At 38.8% G+C, this 15,447-nt stretch overlaps 1 protein-coding gene across 1 annotated transcript in view; it reads right to left on the bottom strand.

The window, feature by feature from the left end:
- Positions 1–919: 919 nt before the first annotated feature.
- The window catches only part of igdcc3 (immunoglobulin superfamily, DCC subclass, member 3), a 67,414-nt gene continuing 52,886 nt past the window's right edge, over positions 920–15,447 (bottom strand). Inside the window, exons 8-14 of the mRNA XM_017404715.2 lie at positions 11,502–11,749; positions 9,695–9,859; positions 9,326–9,514; positions 8,134–8,238; positions 7,880–8,015; positions 7,543–7,753; positions 920–6,394 (exon numbers count right to left, since the gene is read on the bottom strand). Coding sequence (XP_017260204.1) covers positions 6,269–6,394; positions 7,543–7,753; positions 7,880–8,015; positions 8,134–8,238; positions 9,326–9,514; positions 9,695–9,859; positions 11,502–11,749 — 1,180 coding nt within the window. The 3' untranslated portion in view covers positions 920–6,268. The remainder of the gene's footprint in view (positions 6,395–7,542; positions 7,754–7,879; positions 8,016–8,133; positions 8,239–9,325; positions 9,515–9,694; positions 9,860–11,501; positions 11,750–15,447) is intronic.

Raw genomic sequence — 15,447 nt, 5'->3', positions numbered from 1 at the left:
CTTTACAAACTCACAAATAACCTACTTACAAAGCATTAATAAATTGCTTATAAGGGGCCATTTATTATAATCATATTATAATAAATGAAACCCCAGAAATGCCACAGATAGCTGCTTCTGCTGGTTTTTGTGCTTGCAAAATACCATAGACTGTATGTAAATAATCACGTAATGTTAAATTAAGGATAGTGTGAAGGTTTCTCACATGAACTTCACCCAAACTGGATATTTTTGAGATTGAAGTTGATTTAAAATAGCACCACTTTAATCTTCACCCTGCTCCGACTAACCATTAATTAGCTTATCAGTCTGGTCAGAATGAAGCAATTTCTCAGGTAAAATATTAATGGTTCGTTACCTTTACCTTGAACCCCACTTCAAAAGCTCTGAACTATCTCTTTATTAACATTTGATCCTAAATTTAAATGACAGGCATGTCGGTGGTCACACAGCCAGAGCAGATTCTGCTCAGGAGCTCGTTTTCTGTTTTCGGAGGCTTTAGCTTGCGTTGGCAGGATCGATACAGAACAGACATTCTCCTCAAGCAAAGATGGTTTGTGAAGGAAAATGAACACAGCATTTATTTATTTATTTAAAAAAAAAAAAAGACTGACAGGACCTCACCCCAAGACAGGATGTCAGGTGGGAACAGGATGAGGATGAGGTGATCATCAGGTGCCAACGAGGGCAAGACAGACTTTGTCAACTGAAAAGGTCACTCAGCGTATTTTCATCAATACACACCATTAAAACAGATCGACCAACAATGTGAGACAGGACCATCAATAGTACCATACTGAGATCACAACATTATTTTTGCCTTTTTTTTTTCTTTTGGATGAATATCACAGTGTTACCATCACAAGTCCAATAAGAATTAACCAACACTTTTCAATTGAGCTAAAAATAACACGTCAGGTTTTTTTTTTTGTTCTTTTGCTTTTTTTCCCCATGCAGATCTACTGTAGATTTTCTCTGCCTACTACCTTTAAATACACCGGATTCAACCCGCCTTCTAGAAAGAGGAGTGTAAAATATAATACTGATCTCGAACATTAAAGAACAGGTACATTTAAACACCATCCGACAATAAAGTACTTAGAAAAATTGTGAAACTCAGAAGTATTTGACATGTACGGCCATTGGGGTCTCAGAACACCAAAAGGAGAAAAATTCATTGGAATCGTAAGCAGTTCACAATCATATCAGGGTGGTCATTTGGCGCCAGTTTGATTAATGTCAAGGGTGCTTAGGAAAGGGTTGATTGCATCTTATGTAAGCTTTTAGAGAGCGAGAGAGAAAAGAAACAGTCTGAACATTTCAGGTTTGCTGAACTTCCTCACTATTAAATACAGAATTCCTCACAGTTGTCATGCAGCAATACAATATCAGTCTAGCCGGTCTAATCCTACTTCCTCCTTTTGACTCAATCTGTTCACCTGGGTTTAGAAAATGCATAATGAAAAAGAAAGCCGTGGTCATAAGAGCCATAAACTGGCAGCATTTCAATGTAACACGAACCCTGTGAATGCCTAGCTCGCAATGCTTTCTTCATGAGAACCTGAGGGTGAAATTCAGCAGTAAACTGTGGTTGTTTTGATCACAGATTAATCTACCAATCATTTTTTTCTATAATAAACAGACTCAAATTTCATCAAACTTTGAAAAAAAATCACTAATTTAGCACATTTTTCTAAACCTCAGTCTAACTGTTTGATTCTCAGTCCTAACTGGAATATATTTAGTCTAACAACCTGCAAGATAGATAAAATAAATACATTTTTAATATTAATTTAGAATTTCGTTTTGAACGTTTGTTTTTCCATGGCAGCTGTAACGTGGCAATGTTGTCTTGAAGCAGGTGAACTATTCACTGGTGCGTCCTTTTCATTTTCTTGCAGATCAGACAAATGCGGGACATACGAGGAGCACAGATACTCATCGTTTTGCTGTTTTGCCTTGTATTTTACTCAAACGACCAAAAGAGGTAGCGACCATATACAGCAAATATGCCGAACCAGGGCAAAATGCAGAATTTCAGGAAGGAAACCAACTCCATAAGGCCAATTTTGTTGAGATACTAAAACACAAAGATCAGCGACTTCCTGAGCACACAATCTTCTTGACCTATGACTGAGATTCTCAAACAAGGAGCAAACAAGTTGAGCTGACTGACTGGAACAGCGTCTGACGACAGAGCGCCTCCCGAGACTAAAATAGGACAAAGACCTTCGAATGACCAGCTGTAACAGCGGCAGAAATCCCAGTCCTCTCCGATGGAGTTTCAGTACCAGTCAGCCAGTGCTGACAGCTTCGAGCACCTCATTAAATCAAAGTTCTTATATTATACTGCAGTATGACAACCTGACTTATCAAAGTCCAATCACGCAAACATGATCGTCACTGAACCACGTTCCTGGTGGATCAGGTTAAATAGTATGGCACTCAGACCTGTCACATCTACAGGGGTGAGCAATTTCCTGCAGGAAGAGATTAACCTTCAATTACAATGAGGAAACTAAGTCCAAAAAAAAAAGCATACCACTTGTATCCCTAGTGAAACTACTTCCAACGGAGATTAAAAAACACTGATTAGGGCTGCAGCAGCCTTGAAGAGAAAATCTCACACTCGTAGCGAATAAACATACACAGAGGAGACATTTACGCTGGGCTTTTGACCAGATGTTTAGATAAATTTATCTTATACTGCCCAGCACTTCCCAAGTGATATTAACAATTAAATACAAAAGAACATCTGCAGGGAAATAAAATCAACATATAAATTTCAAAGGCATAAAATTAGAGATGATCTAAGATGACTGCTAAGACTTGTGTACGGTACAGTACAGTAATGCTGGTTTGCATAACACATTAAAATGACACAAAGTGGGGACGCATACAACTCTTATTTGGATTGTGATTTTTCAGGAAGCAAACATTCACTTCTTCTTTTTAATGATCCAGCTGAACTGTCGGTATTTTTGCTACCAGCTGGCGTGGCGAATAGTTAAAATTAACACCAAGGAGCTAAATTTAGATAAAATTCAAGGTGTTGGAGCTCTTAAAATGAAACATTTGTTACCTTATTTTCAACTCTGAATTAAAAGGAAAGGTGTTTCTTTTTTTAATCTTTCCCATTTTTTTTTTTAAATTAAACAATCTGAACTCAATAAGGCTCAGCCAGAAAGAAAAATCAACAAACCGTTCGTGTGGCAGAGTTGTAGGTGTCACCCACTTTCTTTCAGTTTTCTTGACACAATAACACCCTCAATGAGAAAAAAATAAAATTAAAAAGTTGTTATATAAAAAAATCTGATATGCATTTGCAACTACTAGAAATGAAGCATGAACTGTTTTCATAGTGCATGACGTAAAGGTCCTGAAAGGTTCTCCCTCCGTTTGTGCGGCTGACAGTTTCTGGATCTGTTGAGCCGATTATGAAAACTGCAACAGCTGCATTTTTTTTGTATTTTCCTTTCCCGCTATTTCATTGTTTTCACATTCTGTAGTTTGCTTCATTTGGACCTGAGAGAAAGGCCGAGAACATGGTTGAGGTAGGTAACCAAAACGTGTCGAAAACTTTCCTCTACAGGATGTCGACGGCGCAGCGCAGGGAGCTGCGGAGAGAGGCTCTGTGACTGTTCAGCTACCAAACAATCGTCAATCTCTTTCGGCCAGCTCTCTGTCTGTGGTCGTCAGCATCTAATGAGTACAAACACGATGTTCCTGAAGAAGGAAGTGATTCAGTGTTGACAGGAGGGAGAATAATGAGCAGCTATTGTAGTTTTGGGAAGAGTTACAACAGACAAGCAAGATCTGCAAATGTCTCGTCTACTGGGCACCAGATGTGTAAAAGGCTACTGTTTCGGTTAAAAAAAGGCAGGTGATATGATAAAAAAAGACTAACAGTACTGCAATAACACGTGTTCAAAAAAAGACTTAGAGATACACTGCTTTGAGTTTAAATAATTAAAGGAAGAATGGATTTTTTTGTCTTTTCCATCATAAAGATTATCGTCTTTGATGGAAGTGTTGAGGATTTTAGGAAAAATGCTAACATGCTTTCTGGCTGAGATGAAAAGATGAATACCACTTTATTTGTTCAAAACAATCCAAAATGTTGAATTTTCTATAAATTAAACAAAATGTATTAATTATAGCACTACAGAGATGGTGGAGGGTCAGTTTTGTTACCACTAACCTCCTCCGTTGATTCCTAAACTAAGCTAACAATCTGCAGGTTTAAACTTTGTTTCTAAAACATCCAGAGTTTATGTTTGACTGATCTTTGCACAATTATTAATTTGAAAAACACATTTGTGGATTTAGCAGAGTTTAGCTGGGCTAGACACAAACAACTTTAACAAGTTTAGGGTGAAAACTACACATAAGAAAAGCGCCGATCCTTTCACCTGACAACCAGAAAGAAGCCAAACCGGTTATTGAAGTCGTTTAACTAATAATTTAAATAACACAAATCACAGCAATAACTGTAAATTAAAGTGCTCGCTGTCCAATTTAGCAACACACATCCCAACTCAGTCATCCTAAAAAATACCTAAAGACATAATTAATAGTGCAGTGTATCTCTAATAGTCTTTTTTTATCCACTGAACTTCCATCCAGTGAAAAAAGACAGTGACCTTTAAAATAAAATAGCATTTAGAAAGAAAGCCTCCAGCTTAAATTCATACACATTCTCAACATACTGTAAATAATGTGTTCAGTCTGTCAACTTGCATGAGGTACTGACACTCTACAAACATCATATCCAGGACTTCACAAAGGGGGAAAAAAAAGGGTTTTCATTATGCAATAAGAAGTCTAACAACAACAACAACAACAGCGACAACATTAACTTTGTTATCTTGAGGTAGAACATTAATTTCAGCATTTGGAAGTGCTTTATGTTGGATGCTCTTTTGTTTTACGTCATTAAGCAGGAGAGGAGAGACGATTGTTGACATCTGAGGTAGAGCGGCACCTGATCTTGCAGTTGTCCAACCAGTTGGTTCCTCCATCTTTGTAAAGTCATTGTGAACCCATGGGAAGGTAAAAAGACCCTAAAACTTCCCACGACACATTCATTCCGGCTGAGGTAGGTTTTCTCTTTTTTTTTTTTTTTTTCCTTTTTGTTCAATCGTAAGGTTCACACAGCCAAGTCTAGTACCGGTACGAAGGCCAAGAACTCATAAAAAAATGTTGATATCACTGAAACAAAGTCCTGAGACAGAATATATTGAATCCCTGGAAGAAGGTTGAGGTTTTCTGTGAGTAAGAAGGTGGAATCATTGGGGAAGCAGGCAGCACGAGTCTTTAACATCCACAGAAAAGTAGAAATAAGACCAATAATTTAGAACCAATAACTTATATACTGTATATGCACATTTATAGTCTCACAAATAAAAAAGTGAAATAGCCACAAATCAAATTAAATTTGTATTTGATCAGGTTAACATGAAATCTGCAAATCTTGTGCAGTTCATTGCAACTTCCAACTTATTATAGTAACATATAGTAACAAATGTCTGGTACTCAGCAGCCAGTTTTTGACATTTTTCTAATGATAACCATATCATTTTTTAATGTTTGCATGCTGTTTTAATGTTTACCTTTAACTTTGTAACTAGCAGTTTGTAAAACAGCAACAGAGCGATGAAAAAAAATGCATGTATAAGGAAATTTACTTCCTAAGATGAGTAGTTGTAGTTGGAATTGAATTATAAATCTACAACTTGACGGCCAGATTCAAAGTGATATTCACCACAAATTAAGTTTTGTTGCATGTCAAATGTGACGCAACACTCCTTCTATGACTATAAAATAAAATGCTGTGACACTGCATTTTTCTGTGTAATAATTATAGCAAATTGCAAAAACTAAGTCTGTGCGAAATAAATGTTATATCGACTTTTGTGTCTATTTCACATTTTGCAGTGAGACTGGGTTGACATATACACAAAAAAAACAGAAATAAAGTTGCTGTAAATGGGAACATTCAAGGGTTTCTATTCTCTGTGCTGCCTAACACCAGAACACTAACAAAAGACAAAATAAAACATTAAAAGTGGTCCATCTAGCTAGAAATAGCTCAGTCAAAAACACTCCCGTACACCTTCCCTGGATCCTCCAGAACCTCTTAACTTACCCATAAAAAATCTTTGCACAAAGGAAAGACTACTTTGAAAAGAAACACTTGTCAACCTGAGTGAGAGAAAAGTCTAAGTGGACACTAGAAAGCGTCACGTGAATGGGCCTTCATACATGATTAGCCTTGGTCCTGCTGAGCCGCTCTGGCTGAAGGATGCTCCTGAAACGGCGTCTCCCTCTCTTCTGCGAACTCGTCCAGCGGTATCGTAGACAGCTGGGTGTCGTTCAGTATGTAGGAGTCAGACTGAAAATGAATGCAAACATGAGTTACAAAAGTCTGAACTAGTCTGGTGAAGAATCCTTGAACATTTTAGTCCTTATAGACCGTAAAGATAAAAAGAACGCCACTGAAGAGTTTCATAACCACCACGATGCCCACATTTCAAAGATTTTACAGCAATTAGAGCTGTAGATGAATCTAAATGGTCTTCCTGCTTTACTTCATTGTGTACTGTTTTGTGACACTGTAATGTACGGCATCGTCAGGAAATAAAACATTCAAAAGTTTCACACTGAAAGCTTCAACTTCTGTTTCAGTGTATGGTATAACTATTGAAAACTGATTACAGTTTTTGCTGTATTTTGACTGCTGTAGATAGATATACAGAGTGGAACGCAATGGTATCCCACCAACTCCAACACCAACCAAAACCACAAACATCTTAAAATAAAGATTTAACATTTCTACTCAGTGTAACCATACCTCTGCTATCAGCGTCTGTAGTTAATTGCACTTAGATAATAACTTAAACTTATACAATGTAGTCTTTTTTCCTACAATTCTGAAGTATTTAGACCTTATATAACACGCACTTCTGTATTTAGACATGATAACTGAGAATATATTTAGCTTATACACTAAAACACTATTATCTAGCATTGATATTTTATCCATAAATTAGGTCAAATGGGCTGTTTTACTAATAGCTAAAATTTAAGACAAATTACACTAATATTGATGATATAATTTCAGTTAGCTGTTTTATGCGTACCCTCATTATCCTGTTTTACAGTAATTACAGCAGTCTAGACTAGAAAGAGCGACACCCCTTTGTATTAGACTCATATTTTTAAAGACAAAAAAAAAGAAAGTACTCCCACGTCTTTTCAATGTCAGGTTCTGATAATTACAACAATTAATGACAAAACATTGAATTCCTTAGCTGAGTTTAGCTCTTTTTACTATTCATTGTCATTATCATTGTCTGCTGCCATGTTGGCAGTAACTATAGACTCCACGTAGCACCTACCAAGATGGCGCCAATAATTCTTGACTTTGCTGTGGTTGACCTATCCAGTGTTTTTCCTTTTCAGTGGCATTACCCAGTAGATTTTGTTTGTTGTACTTTAAACCACACTGTGTTAAAACCAATCACATTTCTCAGCCCTCACCGTAGATGTATTTTGTGTGTTACGTTGAGTAAAGAGTCTCTCGAGCTCATTGCTGTCGACCACTTTCTTCCCTGCGGCGCTGCCATTGACCTCCATCTCTCTCCTGGCAGCCCCATTGAGCCCGGAGGCCCCCTGAGAAGAGGAAGAGGATTCCAGCGCCGCGCTGTGCGCTGCCTGGGGGGTGGCCTGAACTGTCTTACACATCATTAACCTGAGGATTACACAAACACACATAAAACACTGACATATACACAATAAGCATTAACCCGAGCATTATATATCACAGGCAAGTTGTTTCCATTGGTTTCGTTTGTCGGTGAGGATGTTTTTCTCTGACCTGCCACGGTAGCTGAAGACGAGGAAGAGCACACAGAAAATGATGCAGGTCACTCCAATGTGAATTCCAATTATGATGCCCGTAGTGGATGTTTTGCTCTGTTCATCCTTTACACAGTCACACGAGCCGTCCAGCACTGAGGAAACGTGGCAAACATCAGTCACATGTCAGCGAGGTTTGCATAAGAAAAGCTGACACGATGGATTCAGAATGAAGCTGAAACGTAACAACAGGCAGGTTTGTTAAACACGCACCAGATTTTTCCAATGCTTCCCGAAGTGAAACAAATCTAGTGGTGGCATTTCCGTCTCCGTGTTGATTGTATGCAAGCAGTTTTATCTCATAGACCAGTGAAGAGTCTGGAGAGAAGTAAAAACAGAAACAGAAGCAACTTTATCGAGTGATCTGAGAGGGAAATGAGTTTGACCTAATTTTCACTGACACATATTTGTTACTACTTTTAGCTGTGTGAAAAAATGCATTTTGGCAGCTGTCAAAACACATGAATGTAATTCTGTTTCCCTTTCGTTCAGGAGAGTAGTTCCTTTTCCAGACCGAACTGGAATTTCTATTTATTCTTATTTTTTCAGAGTGTTTATGGTTGTAGATTTATTTGAATAGCAGTTTCTGATATTACTGGTCAAAATTCAAACAGTTTTTGTTTTTTTTAAACACAGAAAAGCATGTTTGATATAACAAAATGACCTAAAAAGCCAAAGATTTAACTCTGTAATGGTAAATGTAATCAGAACATTTAATGCCATTTTAATCAGAGTTCAAATTTTAATTACAAAACAGTCTGTTTCTCTGATTTACTGCGTTGTGTAGCTTAAATTAACTTTCACTGTCAAAAATGCAGATTGTCACAGAAAACAAAACAAAAGTGGAATTTCCTAACTGAAAACTCAAAAAAATGTTTTGAAAAAGAAGCTTTAACGAACACTTTGTTGTTCTTTTTCTTCAATCTTGAGGTCAAAAACATAACGTGATTTTTGTTTCAACTTCCTGCTTCAAAGAAATGTTGCACACAGCATTGATCTGCAGGGAACTGGAGGCAATGCAAGGTCAAATGGTAAATGCAGCATCAACAAACTGTAATGGGTTGGAAGTACAAGTTTAATATTTATGCTTCACAGCTCCTCTAACCTTACTGGACTGACAATTTGTTACTATGCTACAAATGTTCGAAAAACCGTGGCACCTAAATGGTTTAAGATCTGAGAAATTATTCCAATTTTTCCCCAGATGCTCAAATAATAAAAAATTTAAATCCCCAATGAGTTGAGCAAATAATCTGAAAACTGTAAGAAACAATTTAAAGCTGTTTTTTTTTTTATTTTACCAATTTGAACAACAACAAAATAGCAGCTGTTAGTTATTATAGAATAATATAGATCTGTATTCAGGACAACCATAAGATGTCATCATATTTTCTAAAGGCCTCACCCAGCTGAGTAATGTTCCACTGCGTGACGTTTCGAGCAAAGGTGAAGGGACCGGAGAACAGCGCCGCCTGTGCCCTCCTGTAGTAAAGTCTGAAGCCTTGATGTTGGCCCATCTTGGAGGAGGATTCCCACATTACTTGCACAACGCTGCTGTTCAACACCTTTGTGAAGAGGGAGGGAGGAGCTGGAACTGCGACACAACACAGAAGGACATTTAAAATAAGGTAACATAAACCTGAGAGCTGGTTGGCAAGCTTTAATTTTTGTTGCATGTTAAACAAAAGGAACATTTGGGGGTAATTGTTCTAATCTCATACAGCAGTAAATGATTTCATGTGTGAAAGCTAAGCTTTGTCTGTGACTGACTCACCTTCCCCATGAGTGCTTTCAGTGATGGAGTCCGATGGTTTGCTGGCTCCGTGGGACGTGTAGGCTTTGACGTAGAAGGTGTAACTGGTGGAGGGCTCCAAGTCACGGATGACCTGCTGCAACGTGACCTTACTGACGGCCTCCTCGTACTCCATTTCTAATGGGTCTGCAGGATGAGATGATGAAGAAAGAGGAAAAAGCAGGCAAGATTTGAAAAGAGGCAGAAACAGGAAGGACAAAAGCAGAGAAAAGAATGGGCGGTCAGGGAAATGATGAAATTTACTGAGGAGAAAGAAAGGTGATCAATACAGTCTATTTCTGACATTTATTTGTGGTTATTGCCCATTTTACTAGTTTTATCAAAGCTGTTCTCATAGTTTATAGGTAATCTCGTTTGGCCCTAGGAGCCTGAAGAACAATGGTGGGGTAAATTACAGGGGTGGAGTGAGCTGATGGATGGGGTAAATGAGGAGTTATACTGGACATGTTAAAGCATTTTATTGCCTTTAATTCAGAGACACACAGCCATAACTGCAATCTACCTCCAGCCCTCAATTCACTGGGCCATACCATCTTGAGGTAATTACAGCAGATCCTGTTGGTTGCCCCCCCCAGGGGCCCTTAATTATCCATCCTACTGCAGTACTGAGGTGAACATCAGCTGGTACTGTGAGAGTCACACACTGAAACACACACTTACCCAACAATCAGCATATTCGAGAATATGTGAGAGCAACTTACGATTGGTCCAAATATATGAGCAAATTATTTTGTTTTATCTCTATAGTGCTTATTCATCTGTTGAGTAAAATGTGAATATTTGTACTGAAATCAGAGATACATGTTTAGATTCTGTTCAGATTTGGAACTGACATGTTTAGAGTGATCTGAAACAGTAAAAAGCTCTAAATGCACCAATTTTACATGTGGAAAATGTACACTTCCACACACATCTCCAGTCAAAACCTGAAATCAGATATCACTTTTCTTTCTCTGCCCATAAACAGATTAATTACAGCTCAGGCAGGCAGCATATAAAATCAGTCTCAGAGAACACTGTTTCAAATACAATTAAACAACTGAGTCACAATAATGACAAGCATTTCAATATTTTTGAAGCTGATGTGACATGGCAGAAGAAAAAAAAATGAAACACAAAAAATCTTTGATTTCTAAATTTGCAACCAAAAGCCTTTAACCTTTCCATATTTTATTCTGGATCAGACTGTTTGCTGAGATTTGAAAATAAAAAGCCTGAAACACCAACATCTTTGTTTGCTTATTATAATACTTTTATCTGCTTTGTCATTTTGTACCACATTTCCCTTCCTCCTATACTTCATGCCAAGGTTTATGTTGCATTAAAGAAGACACGTCTAAGGATTCAGTAGAAAGAAAAACAAGCAGCACCAAGGATCTACAGCATGAGCCCACAGCCTTTGTGTCCAATTTTGGCTCAGTGGGGTTCTTCAAATAATGCGTTTGTTTTACACTGAATACATTTTATCTGTAAGCCAGACCATCCAGAGAAGGTACTTGCTGAATCTTCTCTGTGTATGTGGAAGCATGCAAGATGATCAACAGAATATTCACACTATTGAAGAAATGTGGCCACGTGTGTCCCAGAGCACCACTGGTTGGGAGTGATTTGAGTAATAGGATATTAATGTTGAATGAATATGTTCAAAACTCAAATTAAAGCTGTACACAAAAGGATCTGTGTCACTGCTGGGCATAAACACATGTAGCTGTCAGTATGAATGTAATCCATTGTAAAAGGACTCTTTGAATCTTCAGCTCAGCCTCACCTGATGTTCTGCGGATATGAAGAACGTATCCGATGATGTCCTGAGTATTCTGTTCGGGCTCGCTCCAGGACACTTGGATGGTGGTGGGGGAGAGGGCCTCAGCCCGCACATGGCTGGGGACGCCAGGCAGTCCGTCGGCCCAGAGCACAGTGAGGCGGGCGCTGGCCTGTGTGGAGCCGGCGCTGTTCTCAGCGATGCACTGGTAGATGGCCTCATCCTCCTGACTGATGCTGTGTATCATCAGAGTGCTGTGAGGGCAGAGCAGAGGGGAGGTGGAAGGAAAAATAAATTAAATTCACTTTAGTTTCTGGAACATAAAAACGGGTCACACTGTCACATTATTACTGCAGTTCAGCTGCTTCTGTTACTTGTTGCACAACAGCTGCATGTTGTATGAAAGCAGATGCAAACTGTGTCCTCTGGGATTCTCAACGTTAAGTTTCAGGAACTGTCTAAATGTATGATGATAAAGCATTTAGGGTACATCAGCACCAATGGAGCTCGGTACAGAGTGAAGATCTAAGTAACTGAATCCTGCATGCCCGATAGATTTCTGAAGGTTACATAAATCACCATGTTGTGTAACATGAGGGCAAATTTTCAAGTGAGTCAGACCCAGGACCAGTGAGGTGTGAACCATTTAAATCCATCATGTTGATGCAACAGCACCGATGGCAGAAATGTCACCTAACCTTGTGGAATCACTCACAGTTGGTATGTCTGTAATCAAGAGTTATGGCAGCTTATGTCACAAATGTGGTGGCCTCTTGTTTGAAATAAAAATTCAACAACTAATAAGTAGTAATGTTGTATATATGAATTTTGTTATAGATTTTATCTTAAATTCCTTAAACTGAAAAAAACCTTTCAAGAATCATGAATATTTATATACTTTTAACCACTTAAATGCATTGCCAGTAAGGTTATGTTTTTATTTAAATATTTTTCTCAAGGTTGAACTTGTTCCTTGTGCAGGTTGGACTACACCAGGGCTGCCTTGTCTCGTCCTTTTTGAGATGTTTATGGACAGAAACTCAAAGAGTGCTGAGGGGAGGGGTGTCTGGTTTGTGAATTTCAGGGTCTCATTTGTGCTTTTCGGTTGGTGTCTTCAAACCATGACCTTCAGAGCACACTGTGTTTCGCAGGCAGGTAAAAAGTTTGCCAGGAGGAGGGTCCACTCCTGCAAGTCCAAGGCCATGCTTCTTAACTGGAGACATGTAAAATACTCCCTCTGGGCTGGAGATGAGTCTCTGCCTCAAGCTGATGAGTTCAAGTGTCTTATTCATGAGTGATGGCAGGATGGAGGAACAGATGAAGCAAAAGACTGAGGCTTTGTCTGCATTCATGAGGGTATTGCTCCAGTCTGTTGTGATGAGCCGAAAGGCAAAGCTCTTGATTTACTGGTCCATCTAAATTCAAACCCTCTCCTCTGGTCATGAGATTTGAATCATGACTAAAAGAACAAGGTCTGATACAGCGACTGAAAAAAGCTTCCTGAGTAAAGTTAGGCTTTTGTCTTGGAGATAAGGTGAGAAGCTTGATCATTAAGGAGGAGGTTGGAAGAGAGCTGAGGGGTTTCAAAATCCTTGAAGGTGGTATTTCACTGGGCTGCGACTAGTTGATGATCAGCATTCTAAAGGAAATCAATATCTTTAGAGTTTCTTGCAAAGTTTGTGGTGGTTCTCAGTTTCCTCTTGCTTCAGTTTTGAACATGTTAAGAAAACTTCTCCTAAAGTAGCAACAAAGTCGTCACAGGCTTCTCCAACAACGTCTTGAACCCAACTAAATTCTGTCACGAGCATCTCCAACCCCTCTCAAGAGCTCTAGAGCTGTATTTTGACACCTGCGTGAGAGCTCACAGCTGAGGCACATGTCCAGGTCTAAAAACCACGTAGATGATAAATAATAATCATTGAAAAACTGGTCCAAATCTGCCTATGTTCATTTCAAAAGAGTACTCCAGCAGAATAAATCATAAATGTTGGGGCTGTTGCTAAAGTGAGTACAAAACGAGCTGAAAATGGTTGGATAGTTTATCTAATATAAAAGAACAAATAGCATCCTGTGCAACATGTCGTTTAATGAAACTAAGTCATTTCACAACTTAAAAATGTAGAGTGTTGAGAACAAAATAACAATGTGGCAATATTTATGTCAGACATACAAAGTGCAGTGTTCTGCTGTGTGAGAGAAAAAAGATTTGTGGCACAAATTCACATTTGACAAACAGCAGAAGACCATATAGACAATCATTTCTTGTGCAAAACACATACATTCAAACAGATTTGTCTCCAAGCAAAACTCCCTTGAGAGTCAATAAATCTATTTCAGGATTTCAAAAAATGTAATTTGCCTGCATCAGTAAAACCTTTCATCTGTCCATGGGCACATATGTATTCAGATACGGACACACACTCTATCACACCGCTGCCACACACTGCTCTTTGTCCTCGTCTTTTTATCTCTGCTTCTTTCGCTTTCCACCCACATGGCAAGGATCCTTTTAAAGGGAAAAAAAGGTATAAGGTAGCATTGTATGTGTTTGTGTGTATGTAGGCCATGTGTGTGTATATGTATGCATGTTGAGTAAATATTCCAAGGCAAGAAAATATAACCCATTCCTCACATTTAAACATTTAACACACTATGAGGCTCCGGGGGATAAAAAAAAAAAAATATTTTCATTTCTAAACCTTTTCTTGCGCTGAATGTGTTATTTTTATTTTACAATGGATGTGTTAAACTCAAGATTATGTTAAGGCCCTTTCATTAAGTAATTTAAGAGATAAACACATTTTTTTTGGATAAAATCTGATTTCTGGTTGGCTGTACATGAGTCAGTATGGCCCTAATCTGTCACCTGCTGTTTGTAAAAGCCTGTCACACCAAATGTCATCTCTCTTTGACAGACAGGACACATTTTCTGTGTGTTAAATCAAAATTTATCAAGATGCCACCGCGGTCTATTGAGGGAAAGCAAGCAATTTATTGAAAGAACAGCATGTCAGCCTGAAGGGTTTATTTTGAACATCTCGAGGACCTGGAAAATGGGGAGTGAGGAAACTGACATCTTGGGACTCAAATGTACTGATCTCGCCTGCATCAGCGTTGTCTGGTTTGTAGGTCAGCAGGTAAGATTTGAGAAGTAAATCTTTCTAGTTCTTTTTAAAAATTGATGCTTTGGGATACAGTTATGTATGTTTTTATTATGCGTCAGTGTGGTCTGCAAGGTGGACGAGTCATTATTTTGTTCGGACTGCCAGGTGGATTCAATCTGGATAGTTATCAGGTCAGAGAGGCCCTCCGTATTTCACCTCTTCCGAGCCAATTTCACCCCTGACCCCTGAGGTGGCGGCATACCGCTCTCAGCTCGCCAATCAACCATCACATTTGTGACAGCCTTTCATATCTGAGATGGATGGAGTGTTTGCAAGCAGGCAGCGCGACCAGACGCCACGGATGCAGGAAGGAGGCCCCCGAGGAAGCACTACCCGGTGCCTCCGAGACTGGACGGGCCCCCTGAGTGTGTGAGGAGAACGGGCAGAAAAATTTCACAACATTTCTGCGTGTTTGACAAGGTACAGTAACAATATTATTATTAACAATAGTATTCAAACGCTTCGTGCACACACACAGAAAGACAAGTCACAGACGGATGGTTTGATCCTGCTGAAGTGAAGCTTTGAAACTCCACAGGTTCTTTCAAAACAGTTCTTACAACATGCATAATAAAAACTGACATTTTAGTGACAAAAAACAAAAACGCGCAGAAAACACTGAACTATGCTAGTCAATTGTGTTCTCAAATACTAAATGCAAAATCAGCCAATCCTAACTAATTTTGCTCAGATTTGCAAATTTGACCAAACGCCTTAGCTCCCTCCCTGGTTTCACTTCCTGGGACTTAAACTTGTAAGATGACAATATAATCGTTTGCCAGACATTT

The sequence above is a fragment of the Kryptolebias marmoratus genome, linkage group LG15 (genome assembly GCF_001649575.2).
Source record: "Kryptolebias marmoratus isolate JLee-2015 linkage group LG15, ASM164957v2, whole genome shotgun sequence".
Taxonomy (NCBI): domain Eukaryota; kingdom Metazoa; phylum Chordata; class Actinopteri; order Cyprinodontiformes; family Rivulidae; genus Kryptolebias; species Kryptolebias marmoratus.
Note: the sequence above shows the minus strand (reverse complement) of the source record. Positions and strands in the feature narration are given on the sequence as shown.